The 17,663-nt window shown below is 40.8% G+C and overlaps 1 protein-coding gene across 2 annotated transcripts in view; it reads left to right on the plus strand.

Moving 5' to 3' along the window:
• DPF3 (D4, zinc and double PHD fingers, family 3) overlaps window positions 1-17,663 on the plus strand; it is a 389,049-nt gene that overhangs the window by 163,856 nt on the left and 207,530 nt on the right. For both annotated transcript variants that reach the window (XM_006884717.1, XM_006884718.1), the window contains exon 2: window positions 7,350-7,510. In XM_006884717.1, the coding sequence (XP_006884779.1) occupies window positions 7,350-7,510 (161 nt within the window). The remainder of the gene's footprint in view (window positions 1-7,349; window positions 7,511-17,663) is intronic.

The raw sequence follows: 17,663 nt of genomic DNA on the forward strand, positions 1-17,663 counted from the left end.
GCAACTACAATCCCAGAGGCGCATGGTTCGAATCCACCAGATGCTCTGCCGGGGAAGGAGGGACAATCTCCTCCTGTATCAGTCAGATCTGATTTGACGGCACACACACACACACACACACACACACACACACATCATAGCTATAGAGTCGCAACTCACTCATAGCTGATTTTGCAGTTTTCAGAGTCTCTCAGAGATTGCCTGTCTTCCATCTTTCTGTGGCAGAGCAAGCGGTGGACTTGAGCCACGTGCCTTTGGATTGGCATTGCAATGCCTTACTCACTAGGCCATGAGAGCTCCCTGTGACTAGGTGGCCATATTAAGTAATTCACAGCACTATAAAGAATAATGAACTATTAGAATGAACTAATTTTATGGCATGTTGTAAAGATTATAGCTTAGGAAGTGCTAGTTTTCTAGACAGTTATGCTCTATCATTTAAGTCAAAATCAGCTCATTGGCTTGTAACAATCTTTATGGGAGCAAATTGCACAGACATTGATGGGTTAGAACTGCTGACCTTTCGGTTAGCAGCTGAATGATTAACCCTTCCACCACAAGGGCTCCTGATAGTCTGGTAGACAAATATTAAATATAGATTTGTGTTGAAATAGACATCATTATAATTAGTAGTATAGCTCTGGTGGCCTAGTGGTAAGAAGCGGTGCTGCAATCCCAAAGGCATGCAACCACTGAAGGGTCAGCTATATGGGTAAGTTCTGGCTCGATGGTTCACAACAACAGCAACATTGTCATTATTGGAGGAGGATAAAATGAGAAAGGAAGGGGATGGGAGAAGAACGGATGCCTTTGAGCTGCGGTGTTTGAGATGAGTTCCGAGTATCCCATGCACTGCTAAAAGAACAGATATGTGTTTTTTAAAAAGTGTGACCATTTTCCCAATAAAAAAATATTTAAAAAAAAAAGTGTGACCAACCACACCTATATAGGGAGTTTGGTGGCCTATTGATAAGAAGCTGAACTATAATGTCAAAAGAACAGTGCCACTGTTGTAGAAAGTGACTGATATCAGGGTTAGGGTAAGACTGAGAAAAACTGGATAGATTATGTATACTGAACTGAAACAGATGAGGGCGAGAACAGTTTAAAAGTGATATCTGATAGCGTATTAGGATTATCACAGGAATCCAGAATCAACGTTGCATAGTGAAGTGCATTTGGGGGTGGTGGCGCTCGCAGATCAGGGGCGGGGGATTATATACCAACAAAGAAGTTTATCTTTTGCTTTTCAAAGAGAGGAGAGAACTGGGAGGGAGGAGGGGTAGAGAAAAAAGTGCAACAATGAATGAATGGAAATCCAAAATCTCTGTAAATGTTCATGAAAATGAATAAATAAAATTTTTTTTAAAGAAAAAGCAAAAAAAAAAAAAATTTTGACCAGGGTGCTCCTTAGAGGCAAAGATGGTAAAGCTTCGTCTTTCATACTTTGGACATGTAGTCAGGCAAGGCTATTCCTTGGAAAGGGCCACCAGGCTTGGAAAGATGGAGGGTCAGAGAAAGAGAGGAAGACCCCTGACAAGATGGATAGACACAGTGACTTCAGCAATGGGCTCTAGTGTGTCAAAGATGATGAGAACGGTATAGGGTAGGGCGGGATTCGGTAGGCTGTTCATTGGGTTACTATGGGTCAGACTCGACTGGACGATCCCTAACAATATCAACATAGTCTAGCTTAAACATCTAATTAGCTTCATTTCAAGGATTACTTAGGAATAGAATAGTTAGAAGAGAAAAAGAAAACAGAACTTCATAATGCCCCATGCTTGCTATTTACGATAATGAAACCTACATAAATGGGAGATGCCATAAAGATTTAAATGCAAATATCAGGAAGTTGGCATATTGGTGCAGATGCTTTTGCTGTGTGTTTGTGGATGGTTGTGGAGTTGTGGGCAGCTGAGAGAGACAGCAGGAAAACTGGGTGCCCGCAGAGAGGAAGAGGGGGAAGGAAGAGCCAGAAGTGCTGCCCAGGTGAGGTTTCTCTGTGTCTCTGCTTATTCTGTGCATGTGAGCAAAGAGATGTCACTGGCCAAGGTTTTGTGTTTATAGCAAAGAGGGACTTGTGGCTGTGGTCCTGGGAATCGAGAGAAAAGGGTGACTCCAAAAGAAAAGAAGTTAGTGCCAGATGGGATAAAGGAAAGGGGAGAGCCAGAGTCAACTGGCCAGGGGGTATTAGAGAATAATGTTCCCTCAAATTCCTATCCTAGAAAAAATGAAGGAAGGCTGGTGAGGAAGCAGGTTTCTGGAGGAAGATGAAGTGTTTGCTCTCGGGCATGTGTTTGAGGTGTGGCAGGTCCCCATATCCTTGACTGAGAACACAGAGTGAGAGAACTGGTGAAGAAAGGGTTCTCAGGCGTCTGCTTTGGAGATTTGATGTAGGAAGGGGAATCTAAGCTCATGGTTGAGGTTGTAAGAGGGAGGTTGGATGGGTGAGAAGGCAGAGGATAGAATGTCTTAGGGGGGTATGTGGGTGTGATCAGTTCTGAAAATCACACTCAGAGCCTATTGTTGCTTCAGCTGCCGTTGAGTTGCCCCCTAACTCCTGGTGACCCCTTCCATGTCAGAATGAATCACCGTCTGGTTCTGTGCCATCCCTATAATCAGATAACTAGGAACCATAGAGGTTTCATTAGCTGATTATAAGAAATAAATGGCCAGTCCCTTTCATCCTATTGCTAGCCTTCCTTCATCTAGAAGTGCTACTGAAATCTGCACAACATCATAGCGACATGCAAGTCACCACGTGGTGGCTGTGCCTGAGGTGACTTAGTGGGGATTTGAACTTGTATCTTTTGTGTGAACAGAGAGAAGGCTACCGCTGAACCACCACTGCCCCTTTCAGAGGAGCCTAGTTAGCAGTTATTTCAGAGAAGCCTCCTATTTCTTCACTCAGAATCCTTTTTAATCTTCTGGTGAATATCCTCCAAAGACACGCTCCCAGAGGTGGCGCCCTCTGTCCAGTTGGGGTCACCAAGGACCCTTTAGCAGCTGCCCACCTGAGCCCGGCAGCCAGTTCTGCTCCAGTCAGCATGCCCTGGTCCTCCTGCCTGGCTCTCACAGAGAGCTCAGCCATTTGTCCCCCTTTCTGATTGCAGCCTTGAGTAGCCTGAAGTCAGTTGTTGATGAGAACATCATTCTATTCTGCCTTGTGTCAGCTTCTGGGAGCCCAGGACATCTATCATCCCAGGGCAAGCCAGCCCTCTTGGTTTGGTGCCGGCAGGTGATGGCTGAGGCTGGGACACACCTGAGTCGGGCTGGGACACGTGGGCCACCAGGGCACACCATGAATCATTTGCTACCAGTGTTTCCCCCTTCCTCTGCCCCTTGCAACTTAAATGCAAATGTCACTCCTCAGATCCTATCATTGCGGGGTTTTTTCCTTTTTCTTGTGGTAGAAATACCATATTGGGAAGGACATTTGTCCTCTCTTTTGTTTAAATTGCTTTCCTCGGGTTTGGGAGAACTGTCCATCGATTTTCTTCCAGTGGGAGCAGCCAGCCCTGCGAAGATCTTGGCTAATTAACTTTGGGAGAAGCGCGGCTTGGATTTATCAAGGAGGTTGAAGTCTCTCTTCTCCTCCCATATCTTGTAAAAAGGCTTAAAATTTTTGTTTCCCAGGATCTGCCAGCTCCCATTCTATTGAGAAGTGGCCACCTTTATGGTGATCGTAGAGGGAGTATTGGATGCTACAGTTTTGCCATCAAAACTTCCATCTTTAGTACAATTGTTCCAGTCTGCAAATAGTCTTTGCTATTTACTTAAGAGCGGTATCCTTCACGTAAAGATTACATTTCAAAATACACATGTCTCCCCAGCATGCCTGTTACTCATAACATTGCATGTTACCAAAGTGGAAAGTATTTAAGATGAAATCTGTTTTCTCCAGCCTTGCCACTTTGTTTGACATTCTCCTTTCCATCGGTGGGGGGGCACGAGTACTGGGCAAGCTTACTTTACATTTTCAGCAAGTTCAAGTTCTTAACATATCAGTCCAGTTTGAGATTGGACTCTGACCTTCTTCAGTGTTGGAATTTAGCAGCTTGTTTTGAAAATGGAGACCCTGTTCCCTCTAGTAGGTGGCTTTCAGTGTACAATTCCACTCCCCCACCTTTGCTTTTACTTCATTTTATGCATTCTCTTGTGGTCTCATGTTAGAGACCTCTAGAATGTGATGCTTTTCATGTTAGACACCTCTATCATGCATCTCCCTTTCTTCATGCTTCTAATCCACGTGCCATGATTGATTTGTAGAGAGGAACTGGAGCACTGAGGACATCCTGGGCAGCTGTGCTTTCTTGTCTGGGCTGAGCTGACTGTGAACATTCTCAGTCACCCTGAGCTGTATTGCTGATTTCTGCCAGCTTTCCTCAAGGTCACTTATGGTGACCCTGTGTACAAAATGAGATGCCTTCAGGTCCTGTGCCATCTTGATTGGCTTGAGTCCATTGATCTGGCTGCTGTGTTTTGGGAGGGACTTCCAACCCAGGGGGCTCATCCCCTAGTGCTAAATAACCTGTGCTGATCCTTGAACTTTTCATTGGCTTATTTAGGGAAGTAGATCACCAGGCCTTACTTCTTAGTTTGCCTTAGTTGGGAAGCTCTGCTGAATCCTATCCACTGTAGGTGACTCAGTTGGGATTTGAAATATTGGAGGCAAAGTTTTTAGCATCATGACAACACACAAGCTCCCAAACTTAGGGCTGTTCTGATTCATAGCAGCCCCTTGCATTGGGATTCAAAGGCAGTAAATATTGATGGGAGGAGAAGCCCTCTCTTTCTCCTGTGGAGAAGTTGGTGGATTTGAACAACTGACTTTTTGGTTACCAACGCAACATGTAACACATCAGACTAATAGGACTCCTTGTCTATCCAAGTATGGCAAATTGATAAATAGGTGTTCATATGTTGCCTTCACAGGAGGTGTTTAAGCTGGTGTGATACAAATGCAAATGCTTTGTGGGAAATGATTCTTTATTTTTTGATCAATCTCATGACCTTTGTAACTAACTTTGATTATATCGGCTTATGTCTGTTTAGTTTTATTGCATTTTACTGGGCTTTTATCCCTCTCCCACCAAATTAATTTTCAGCAGTGTGACCACTGTAATTTGATTACAGTTTGGTTTTTGAAATGCGAAGGTACTTTCTGAGCACACTGCTCCTTCCTTGTGATAATGAGGGTGTTCACAGATGAAAAATGAACAAAGCTGTTTACTTTCAGAGATGTGTCCACAGGTGTTTCCAAATCATGCCTCATGAGCTTGAATGATTGTATCATCCTAGAATAAGCCGTTTACTTGAAACTCATTGATAGGATCAGACCCATTGACTTTTTTTAAGAATACAGAAAAACTAGAAAAGTCCACTTAAAACTTTACTTTGTTTATTCCTCTACTTCGTTCAAGAGCTATATTAGCTTTAACTTTCTGAGTTTTTCAAACAAAGGGACATTCATGATGTTGCATCAGAATGACCTCCTTGATTCTCTCTTCGACCCTTGGAATCCCTGTGACCTCTTCCTCTTCTTCCTTCCTCCCTACTCCCTACTAAGAGGCTCAGGTTTACCTGACTGAAGTTATGTTGTTGTATTCATAGCTAATTGAGCAATTTGTTAGCCTCCACTAGATGCCTATCTTCTTTATAAAATAGAATGTTGAAATCATTACAGAAGGTGAACTTTTTGAAGAGGAATGTGGCATCATGATTGGAGATAAATTTATCAACAACTTGCACTATACAGATGACACAATCTTGCTTCCTGAAAGTTAGGAGGACTTGAAACACTTGTAAAAGATCAAAGACTACATACAGCCTTTAATATGGATTACATCTCAACAACAGGAAGACAAAAATCCTTACCACTGGCCCTACAAGCAGCATCACAATAGATGGAGAAAAGATAGAAATTGTTAATGATTTCAGCTTGCTTAGGTCCACAATCAACACCCTTGGTATCAGCAGTCAAGAAATAAAAAAACCAAAATAACCCCAAACACCACCATGTTGCATTGGAAAAATCTTCTGTCAAAGACCTCTCCAAAGTACTAAGGAACAGTGATGTCAGTTTGAAGGCTAACGTGAGCCTAATTCAGGCCATGGCCATTTTAATCGTTTACTGTGTGTCTTAGAGCTGGACAATTAGTAAATGTGACAGAAAAATAATCAGTGGTGTTGGAGAAGAGTACTGAATATTTCAGGGACTGCCAAAAGAACAAATGAGTATGTGTTGCAGAAAAATGCAGCCAGAGTTCTTAGAGGCAGGCATGGCAAAACTTTGTCTCACATACTAAAAAGCATGTAGTTAGGAGGGGCTATTCCTTGGAAAAAGATAACATTCTTAGAAAGGTGGAGGGTCAGTGAGAGAGGAAGACCCTCAATAAGATGCACCTATGGTGTGCCAGATGTGTTGAGATTCCACCGGAAAGGACAGGGTTTAGATAAGTTGTTCAAAGGTGCTATGAGTTGTACTTCACTCAATGATTCCTACAACAATTTACCTATCATTTTTTTCCAAGAAGCATTTGATCCTTATATTATTTGCATTTGATATAAATTGCATGGTTTTGGTCTTTGGAACAGATACAATATTATAATTACTAATCTTGCTATATGCCCAAGTATATAGCAAAGCATCTTAGTCTGGAAATTCTATTGAAACCTAGTCAGAATCATAGCAATATATAAACCATGAAGTACCTTAGCCAAGAATTGAACCCAGACCTTCTACATCTAAGGTGAGAATTCTACCACTGAACCATCAATGCCCTCAGCTCTGCTTTTACAGCATAAAGAAACATAATATATGAGTGCTAACCAAGCATCAGGCTTTTGGAGAGATATAAAGCAAAGTGTGGCATGAGCTGTGTCCTGGCAAAAGACTAGAAAGGGACCTGGTTACCTAATCAGGCATCTATGAAAGCAAAACTCATGATAGTGTAGTCTAGTTGTTGAGACCATGGGAGTCGGAGTCAGATCATCGGGAGAAAATATGAATAGATTCTAGAAGCCGAGAGCCTAGATCTCATGCTGAGGGTTATTTTGGAGCTACTTTCATTATGGAGCAAAGAGGTCATACTTCCTTGAGCATCCAACTTGCTTCTCTTGTTGATTCTTGGGATCTTGAACTGTTTGTTAAAGGGATCTAAGGTCAAATGGCTTAAGTTAGGAAATAGAACCTGGTGGAGACAGAGTTACATTCTTCCCATTGGCAAGGCTCATTGCCTTGGTTTTTAGAAGCCTCCTGAGGAGGTGGGTGGTTGCCCTCCGTTTCCCTTGGAGTGGTTTCAGTGTCCCCTGGACTCAATCTTCTGTTCTCTGTTTTCTTGCAGGCTTGGGGACCAATTCTACAAGGAAGCCATTGAACACTGCCGGAGTTACAACTCCCGGCTGTGTGCGGAGCGCAGCGTGCGCCTCCCTTTCCTGGACTCACAGACAGGAGTGGCCCAGAACAACTGCTACATCTGGATGGAGAAGAGGCACCGAGGCCCAGGTGAGCCATGCCACCCTGGGACCTGAGCATCCAGTTTAGAGGGTGGAGGACCAGGGCATGTCTGGGATCTACTCAGTGGGGGTGAGACTGGGGGGGAGAGCTGCTGCGCAGAGACCTGGGGATAATTTTCCAGAAGCTCAACTATTTTGCTAGCTTGTGGAAGGTATTCCCAGGGTAGCATCAAGGGTGGTGTGGGGCATTAATGAAAGCCATGCCGTTGGAGAAAGGGTGAGAGATCAGAGCTTGTTTAGCTCAAAGAAGACTTTAATATTTAATATTATCAAATATTTAGCCAACATTTACTTCCCCATAGCTTAAGTAAGGATTCAAATATAATACACTGAGGAAGTTTGATGTCTCTCTCAAGTCTCTTTACATTTACTTTTTAACTCTTACATGATATTTGTTGAGATTCATCAGTGTTTCTGAGAGTCTAAATTCGCTGATTGCATATATCCCCATGTTGTTATGCCTGTGAATCTGTAGTTCAGTCTGGACTTGAGCAAATTCAGGCTATCGTTTTTTGGCAAGAAAACTTCCTAAATGGCAGTGTGTTCTTTTGCCAGGAGACTCCTGTGGTCTGTTTATCTCTCTTTTACTGACACTCACAGCCCTTGATGATAATTATCCAGATCCTTTATTCCATTAGGGACGGGTGTGTGTGTGGGGGTGGTGGGGTGGGGGTGGTGACTCTTGATCCCATCATCTTTGTTATGTGCCATTAAGTTGCCTGCAACTCATAGCAACCTTATAGACAACAGCCCTAAACCCTGCTCTATCCCTTGTCAATCTTATTGTCTCCGACACACCTATCCCCATTACCCAAATGACTGAGTCAATCTATTTCATCAAGGGTCTTCCTCTCCCACACTGTCCCTCTACCCTCCCAAGCATGATGTCCCTCTCCAAGGAGCAGTCCCTCCTTGCAACATATCCAAAGTATGTCCAATGAAGCTTCAGCATCCTTGCCTCCAAGGAGCAGCCTGGCTTCACCCTCTTCGGGACAAACTTGTTTGTTCTCTTAGCAGTCCATGGTATATTCAGTACTCTTACTTTTTCATTTATTAGCTGTGCAATACCTATAAATAGAAAGTTTCCCTCATTAAAAATTTTATTATTGTGAGATACGATATGTTCATTACCTGAAAGCAGGATGAATGGTTTTCAAAATAATTGGTTGGTTTTTTCGTTGTTGCTGTTGGGTGTTGCATTGACCCTGATTCATAGCCACCCCACGAACAATGTATCTGAACATTGCCGTGTTCTGTGCCATTTTCATAGCCTCTCTCATGCTCAAGCCCATTATGCTGGACTTCTCCCTCTTCTGAAACTTTCAAACTCATTGCCTTCAATAGCTGACTCTCCAGTGGGTTTTCAGGGGCTGTTAACTGGATAAGAGGAGATTGCCCATATCTCTTCTATGGAGCAGCTAGTTAAATTGCCTACCTTTGAGCCAATAATGTAACTTCTTAGTCACTAGAGTTGGTTACTAAACACTGACACTCAAAAAACTCATTGTTTGGATAACTCTTTGGGATCTTTTAAAGATTAAGTCTTTGTGTGCATCAAAACAATTCCCCAATAGGGTGAGAAGAAAATATACTGACTGGAGAAAAAAAATTGGCAATGCTATCTCAGACAAGGGGTCTAACAATGAAAGTTTACAGAATACTACAGGGCCTCCTTAAGTAAAAGACCGATAACCCAATTACAAAATGAGTAAAAGACCTGGAAAGATTCAGATGGCCAACAGACACATGCAGTAATGCTCAAAGTCACCGGCAATAAGAGAGATGCAAGTCAAAACCATAATAAGCTACCATCTCATCCTGGTATCAATGGCAAAGTTTAACAGGGCAGCAAGCAGTAAATGCTGGAAAGGATGTGGAGAGGTTGGAACTCCTTCCTATACAGTGTTGATGGGGCTGCAAAATAGTACAACCACTCTGGATGGCAGTTTGGCATTTCATCAAAAAGGTGAACATAGAAATTCCATACAGCCCAGCTATTTGACTGCTAGGAACATACCCTAAGGAAATTAGAGCTGTGACACAAATGGAGATTTGTACACCAATGGTCATAGCAGCGTTATTTACAATTGCAAGAACATGAAAACAACCAAATGTGCATCAACAAACAACTAGATGGAGACATTTTGGTACATTCACATGATGGAATACTACGCAATACTATGCACTCAGGAGCAATAATTTAGAAAAATACTGCATAACATGGAAGAGACTGGAGAGCATTATGTTGAGTGAACTAACTCAGTCTCATAAGGACAAATACTGCATAAGGCCATTATTATAAAAATAGAAAGATAATTAGCAAGATGTGTATCAAAGTCCAAGTGGGGAGGAGAAGGGAGCTGGTAAAGCTTAGGGTGGATGAGGGCAAAATCACAGGGTCGCATAGTTTGGTGGGTGGAAGGAGGAGGGGGGAAGGAATTAGGATAGATCCAGTGGGGACCTGAAAAGACAAGATACTGGTGGGCATCGATATAGGTGATTAATTTTCTAAAACACAATGTATGGAAATGATCATGTGAAATAAAATATGAATGAAAAATCTGTGAAGCACAATGTATATTATTTTTTTATGCAAACCAATATAACATTTAAAAAGAAGAATGACAAAAAATGGGGGGAACCCCCTATCTCATTATTATTATTGAGACCACCAGAGGTCCCTTTTATCCTCAAAGGTGATTGATAAAAACTAGGTGGGTTTTTTTTTGTTTATTATGATGTGTACACACCTCCATGGCAACAACAACAACAACAACAACATCATGATGAGTCGATTATGACTCAATAACAACAATGACGAACTAATTGATTGAAACTTATTTGATGGTGGGTGTTTTTTTTTTTACTCATGGCCAAAACTTATCGTACTGATGCTTGTCAGCAGGGATTTTGGCCTGTTCTCTTTATCTCTCACTTTTCAAACCACATGTGTTGAGTGGAGAATACACACAGCAGAGCATGTTAGCAATTGAACAATTTCTACATGTACAATATATTTTAATGTTGGCTTAATTCTTTATGTTGTACAACAATTTTTACCTTCCATTTCTGAAGTCTTCCTCACCCATTAACATACAATTGGAGTTTAGAAAATGGAGTTCTAGTGACAGTCACTACCTGGGACAACATAGTCACTACCTAGCACAACAAAGGAGTAGAGCTGTTACTCCAGGGTGATAGCTCTCTAGCATTTGATTCTACCAGCAGCTCTTCAAGAGAACGTTGAAAAAGCAAGCTCCTCCCATGTGCTTTATAGATAGCATCTGAAAACTCCCACTAGGGCCAGCTATGATTCTGCCACACTTGACAGCAATGAGCTTTTGAGTACTGGTGTTTAGAAACAACTGCAGCAGTTTTTTATAGTCTCCTTACTGTCAATTAGGGGAACATGTTTTAGGCTCATATTATATACGTCCTGCCCTTGACCCAGAATCAGTTGTTTCTTTGAAAAACTTTGGCTCCTTTTTGAAGGAAATGTTATTTAAAGATCACAGTTTGGTGATGTTCATTTAATGCTCCTGGTTTAGTCAATGTTTTGAGGCCTTTTTCAGAGTTCAGAACTAAGCACTATAATTTCTTTTTGTGTGCTTTTTTCTTAAAGAGAAACCCCATTATGAAATTGGTCGTTCACTTCCAAAATACCAGGCCTTCAAAAACCGTACGTAAAATAAGTGTACTTAGCGTAGACTTGAAGATATGGCACTGGAGGCTGAGGCCTCATATTGGGCAACATAAAGGATAAGGAACAGTTGAGAGCAGAAACTAGTGATAGGAACATGAAATGTGAGAAGTGTGAACATAGGAAAATTGGGCATTGTTAAGGAAGAAATGGAACACATAAGTATTGACATATTGGGCACTGGCAAACTGAGAAGGATTGACTTGGGACTTTTTGAATCAGGTAATCATATGATCTATTACGTGGGAAATGGAAATAAAAAGGTGAGAAAAAATTTAGTATTTATAGTAAAAAGACCATTTCTAGATCCATCCTGAAATATTAATGTGACAAGGAAATATCCACACACATACAAGAAAGACATTCAAATATATGTACCAGCAACCAGAGCTAACGAGGAGGAAATAGATTTCTACCAACCTTTGCAGTCAAAAAGCAATTGAACAGGTAATCAAGACACATTAGTAATAATAGGTGATTGGAATGCAAAAGTTGGGAACAAAGAAGAAGGACCAGTAGTTGGAAAATGTGGACTTGGTGACAACAATGAAGCTGGAGATAGAATGATAGAATTCTGTACCATCAGTGATTTATTAATTGTAAATACCTTTAAAAAGAAACACAATCAAGGACTATATACATGGATCTCACCTGATGGTTTATGCAGGAATTAGATTGATTACATCTGCGGAAAGACTCATTGGAGAAGCTCAATTATCAGCTGTGAAAACTAGGGTAAGTGCTGATTGAGGAACAGATGTTAACTACTCACATGAAAGTTCAAACTGAAGCTAAAGCAAATGAAATTAAATCCACAAGAACTAAAATTTGACTTTGAGTCTAATCCCATCTGCATTTGAAAACCATCTCAAGAATAGGTTTGATGCTTTGTACAGGAATGAATGAAGACCAGTTAAGCTGTGGGAGGATATTAAGAATATCATCCATGATTAATGCAGAAGGCCATTAAAAAGAGAGAGGAGGAAGAAAGGACAGAGATGGATGTCAGAAGAAACTGAATATTGCACTAGAGCACTGAGAAGCCGAAGGGAAGAAATTAGGAATTATTTTTTTTATAATTTTTTATTTTTACAGAAGTTTTGGATTTCCATTCATTCATTGCTGCAATTTTCTCCCTTACCACCCCTCCCCACCAGCTCGCTTCCCCCTCCGAAGAGAGAAAAAAAAAAAGAAAAAAAATTCCTTCACTAGTATACAATTCCCACGTCCCTTCCCCCCACCCCCCACCCCAAGTACACTTCTCTATGCAACCTTAATTCTGGATTCCTGTGCTAACCATAATACTCAATCATATATCACTTATAATCTGTTCTTTCCCTCATCTGTTTCAATACAATATACATAATTTATCCAGTTTTTTTCTGTCATATCCCCACCCTGATGTCAGACCCATTCTACAACAGTGGCACCATGCAGTATTTGTCCCTTTGTGCTGAGATATTTCACTCAGCATAATGTCCTCCAGGGTCACCCACTTTGAATAATATTGCATGAGTTCCTTGTTTTTCAATGCTGCGTAGTATTCCATTGTGTGGATATACCACAGCTTCTCTATCCATTCGTTTGTTGATGGGCCCAGAAATTAGGAATTTAAGGAGCTGAACTGAAGATTTCAAAGGGCAGCACAGCTCAGCAAGACAAAGCAAAGTATTATAACAAAATGTGCAGAGCTGGAGTCAGAGAATCAAAAGGGGAAAACTTGTTCAGTTTTTCTTAAGCTAAAAGAACTGAAGAACAAATTGAAGCCTTGAGTTGCAATACTTAAAGATGCTATGGGCAGAATATTGAATGATCCAGGAAGCATCAAAAGGAGATGGAAGAAGTACATAGAATCACTATACAAAAAAGAAGAATTTAATGAAGCAACATATCATCAAGAGGCAATGGTGATGAAGGAAGAAGTTCAAGTGGCTCTGACAGAATTGGTTAAAAAACAAGGCCACAGAAATTGATGGAATACCAACTGACACACTTCAGCAAACAAATGCTGCTCTGGATGTGCTCACCAGCTTGTGCCAAGAAATCTGGAGGACAACTACTTGACTAACTGACTGGAAAAGATCCATATTAAGGATCCATATTAAGGATCCATAATGAAAGAGCCATTCAAAAAATAGGGCACCTGACAGTGTGGAAATTATTGAATATCACTAGTATCACACACAAGCAAAATCCTGCTGAAGATGATACAAAAATGACTGGAACACTACACCAACAGAGAACTACCACAAGTATAGGCTGGGTTTAGAAGAGAACATGGCACTAGAGGCTTCATTGCCAATGTCAGATGGATCTTGGCTGAAACAGTACCAGAAGAAAAGGTCTATCTGTGTTTCTTTGACTACCCAAAGGCATGTGACTATGTTGATCACAACAAATTGTGGCTAACCTTGAGAAGAACATGAATCTCAGAACACTTGATTGTGCTCATGCAAAACCTAGACTTGGACCAGGTAGCAGTAGTCAGAACATAGCAAGGAAACAAAAACAGGAGAGATGTGTGTCAGGGATGTATCCTATCTCCATACCTTTTCAATTTGTGCGCAGAAAAGATCATTCAAGAGGCTGAGCTGGCTCTATGAGGAGGAATGTGGCCTCAGGACTGGAGGAAGACTCATCAACAACCTGCGCTATGCAGACAATACATCTTTGCTTACTTAAACTGAGGAGGGCCTGAAGCATCTGCTGCAGAAAGTCAAGGACTGCAGTCATCAGTATGATTGAAGCTCAACATCAAGAAAACAAAGATTCTTACTATAGCACCAATTTGCAGCATCAGGATGGAGAAGAGATTGAGATTGTTAAAAATTTCAGCTTGCTCAGGTCCATAATCAACACTCTTGGCACCAGCAGTCAAGAAATTAAAAAACAAATTGGATTAGGAAAATCTGCTGTCAAGGACCTCTCTAGAATGCAGAACAGCTAAGTTATCAGTCTAGAGACTAAGGTGCACCTTATCCAGGCCATGGTCTTTATAATTACTTGCTATGCATCAGAGATCTGGACAATAAATAAGGATGACAGAGAAGAATCAAAGCCTTTGAGTTGTGATACTGAAGAAGAGTACTGAAAATACCATGGATTGTGAAGAGATCAAGCAGTTTACTCCTTACCTCTAGAAACCATTGATTGCTCAGAAGGCTGTGGCGATGACCAGACCTATTGTGAAGAGATCAAGCAGGTTTGTCGTAGAGAGGGTGAAACCAGATTGCTTCTTGGAGGCAAGGATTTTAAAGCTTTGTCTCACATACTTTGGACACGTGACCAGGAAGGACCAGTCCTTAGGGAAGGACATCATGCTTGGAAGGGTGGAAGGACAATGCAGGAGAGGAAGACCCTGCATGAGATAGATTGACACAGTTATGGGCAAGATAGGGGCAGTTGTGTTGGAGATAGTGACATTGGCTCAGTGTAGAACATGGTTCAGAGCTATTGTGCATAGGTTCACTATGAATCACAAGTGACTTGACAGCACATAACAACAACAACCCTTATGAAAGAACCTTTTATTTCCCAATAAAATTCCATTGTACAGATTTTTCTTTCCTTATTTGTTTTAATTTTTACTTCGTTTCTCTCAGTGACTTAGTCTACAGTGAGTTGAAATACTAACTCAAAGGCAGCACCTCTCTGGCAGTTTGAATCCATCAGCATCTGCAAGGGAGAAGGATGAGCAGGCTACCCCTTATGGTTTTCAATCAGTTCTTACTCAACAGCAATGAACTTTTGCCTTTATTTTTATCTCCTTTCTCTCACATTAAGAGATTCCTGGATCTGAAAACACTTATTTGATATGTAAGTTATACTTGTTTTGTTCCCCAACATACACGCAACAGTATCATAATAATATTAATACTGAACACAATTTAAGGTTTTTTCCCTCCCCATTCTTTTTGTTCTTAGGTTGTATTTTGCTAAGAATCTAGAGTCAAATAATTGTGGTTTTTGTTTTGTTGTGTTTTTTTTTTTTTAATTGGGAAAAACGTATTGGGGGTACAAGGAGGTGAGGGTTGGGGGCAGAAGGGTGAGGATGGGCCAGGATGCAGTTGCAGAGCTGCAGTTTGGTCAGTGGGGGGAGCAGGTGAAGGAAATGATGCGGATCCAGTGGGGACCAGATGCTACAGCAGAATGACAAGCATTTTCCAATGGTAATTAAACCAACTGTCTTATTGATTTGGGAATTGGATGCCGACTCTCTGGCTTCTTCATGCTGAACAGGGGCGTAGCTGTAAAGGGGGGAAGGGAGGATGCTTTATCACCTTACTGGTGGTCTTGGTTTACAGCTGCTTGCCTTTTGCTCTGTTAGAAGATATTTTCCTGTCATTTGCTCCCCTCTGGACTGCAAAGTGTTTTCCCAGGTGGGTCCAGTGGGGATGGCTGGTTGAACCCAGAGGCTCCATCCTCCTTTGCTTCCTTAGCTGTAGGTTGTATTTCCTTTTTGTCACTGGCACTGGGTTCGGGGTCAATTCTGGAGTAAAACTCAGAGTTAAGGTTACCTATAGGAAAAATAATTGTGTTTTAAGATCACTTGAATCTCTACATGGTTATGTTGCTAACTCAGTGCACAACTGGTCTTATTTGTCTTATTTTATTCACATTTATTACAGCTTACCTTTTTGTTCTTGTAATTACAGGTGCTTTTCAGTTAACATAATTATAAAATAATTTTTAAATTTATTTTTTAATTTTGTTATATTTATATTTATTTAATTTTTGGGGGTGTATGTGTACCATTGGATTGGATCTGATTGCCCCTCCGTCTCCAGAGGACCATCTAGTGGATTCAAACTGCTTGCCTTCGGGATTGCAGCACAACTTCTTACCACTAGGCCACTGGAGCACCCTAATTATAAAATAATTTGAGACTCATCAGAGGCTGCAAAAAATAGTACCGAGAAATTTCATATAGTTGTCATTCAATGAAAATATCTAATGTTACAATAGTAAAACACCAAAATCAGAAAACTGATATTGATCTCACATGTGTGGATAGTCCAGGGAATTTTATTACACATATTCATTCATATTACTACAACCACAGTCAAGATGCCTTCAGGTGCCGCAGGCTAGCTATCACCCATAGTGACCCTTTGTAGAATTAATTGGAATTTTGCTCTATCCCGTGCCATCCCCACGATCTCTGGCCACACTCAAGCCCATTGTTGCCATCAATGTGCCATTCTATGTCATTAAGGATCTTCTTCTCTATTGCTATTTTTCCTCCCTTTCTTTTTTTTTTAAATTTTATTAGTTTTAATGAACATTTACAGAGATTTTGGGTTCTCATTCATTCATTGTTGCACTGTTTACCCTCCTCCCCAGTTCGTTCTTCTCCCCACCCCGAATGTCTGTTTTAATTGTCCAATTGCCACAGTGCTTGTCAAAGCCAGTTCTGATTAATCTCCTTTGTGTGTCCTTTGCCATTCCCTATCACTCCTCCCTGAGAGAGACTTCACTCTGATTCATAAGGAAAAGGGGATGGCGTATTCTCTTAACTACTTCCTGCTGAAAAGGGACGCTGTGGGTTTCAGGGTGAAGATCTTCTCTCACTACTCTAAAGGGCCCCTTTGGCAGTAAGAAACACATAGACTATTACGGAGATTGATTTTGGAATTTAGATGCACTGTTATTAATTGTGCTTAGCTGTACATGTTCATATCCTTGAAGATGTATCATGGAGGTGTTACAACCTAGAAGACACAAATTTAACTAATAAGTTAAAAGTACATGAGTCAAAAATTAACAAGCAATAATATTCCGAGTAGAGGTTCTAGTAGTGGCACAAATCAAGTTACAGAGGGAAGGTGGTTCTTACAATAAAAGGCCTATAGACTAGCACTTTTTCTATTATAGTGTACAGGTTCCCCTTTCTCAACATAATGCCTTTTTCCAAGGACTGACCTCTCCTGACAACATATCCAAAATATATGAGAAGACTTTACACCCTTGCTTCTAAGGAGCATCTGGTTATATGTCCTCCAAACAGATTTACTTTTTCTTTTGGCAATCTGTGGGATATTAAATAATCAAGATGTAGAACTGTTCTGTCAATATAATTATCTCTCTAGTTCTGCCCTTTATAGTTACACTAACCTCTTTCCCTGATCCTTTGTATCTTTTTATCTCCCCTCATCTGTAATACAGTTCCTTTAAACATCTCCTTTATACACATTGAGAGCACTATCAGTGTTAAACATCTCCTTTATACATACTGAGAACGGTATCATTCTAACAATTAGAAGATGGACAAAATTTATATTGTGTTTAGTAATTTTAGTAATTTTTTTTTACTCTTGCTCTTTCTTCTTCCAGGTTTTCCAAGGCCTCATCTTTTATTATTTGTTTCCTTTACTTTCTTTAGTCAGTCTATTAGTATAGAGTGACAAATGACAACTTAGCCTTATATTCTTTCATCTGACAA

Source organism: Elephantulus edwardii, unplaced genomic scaffold (assembly GCF_000299155.1).
Source record: "Elephantulus edwardii isolate Elephantulus edwardi_28Jun2011 unplaced genomic scaffold, EleEdw1.0 scaffold00037, whole genome shotgun sequence".
NCBI classification, from domain to species: domain Eukaryota; kingdom Metazoa; phylum Chordata; class Mammalia; order Macroscelidea; family Macroscelididae; genus Elephantulus; species Elephantulus edwardii.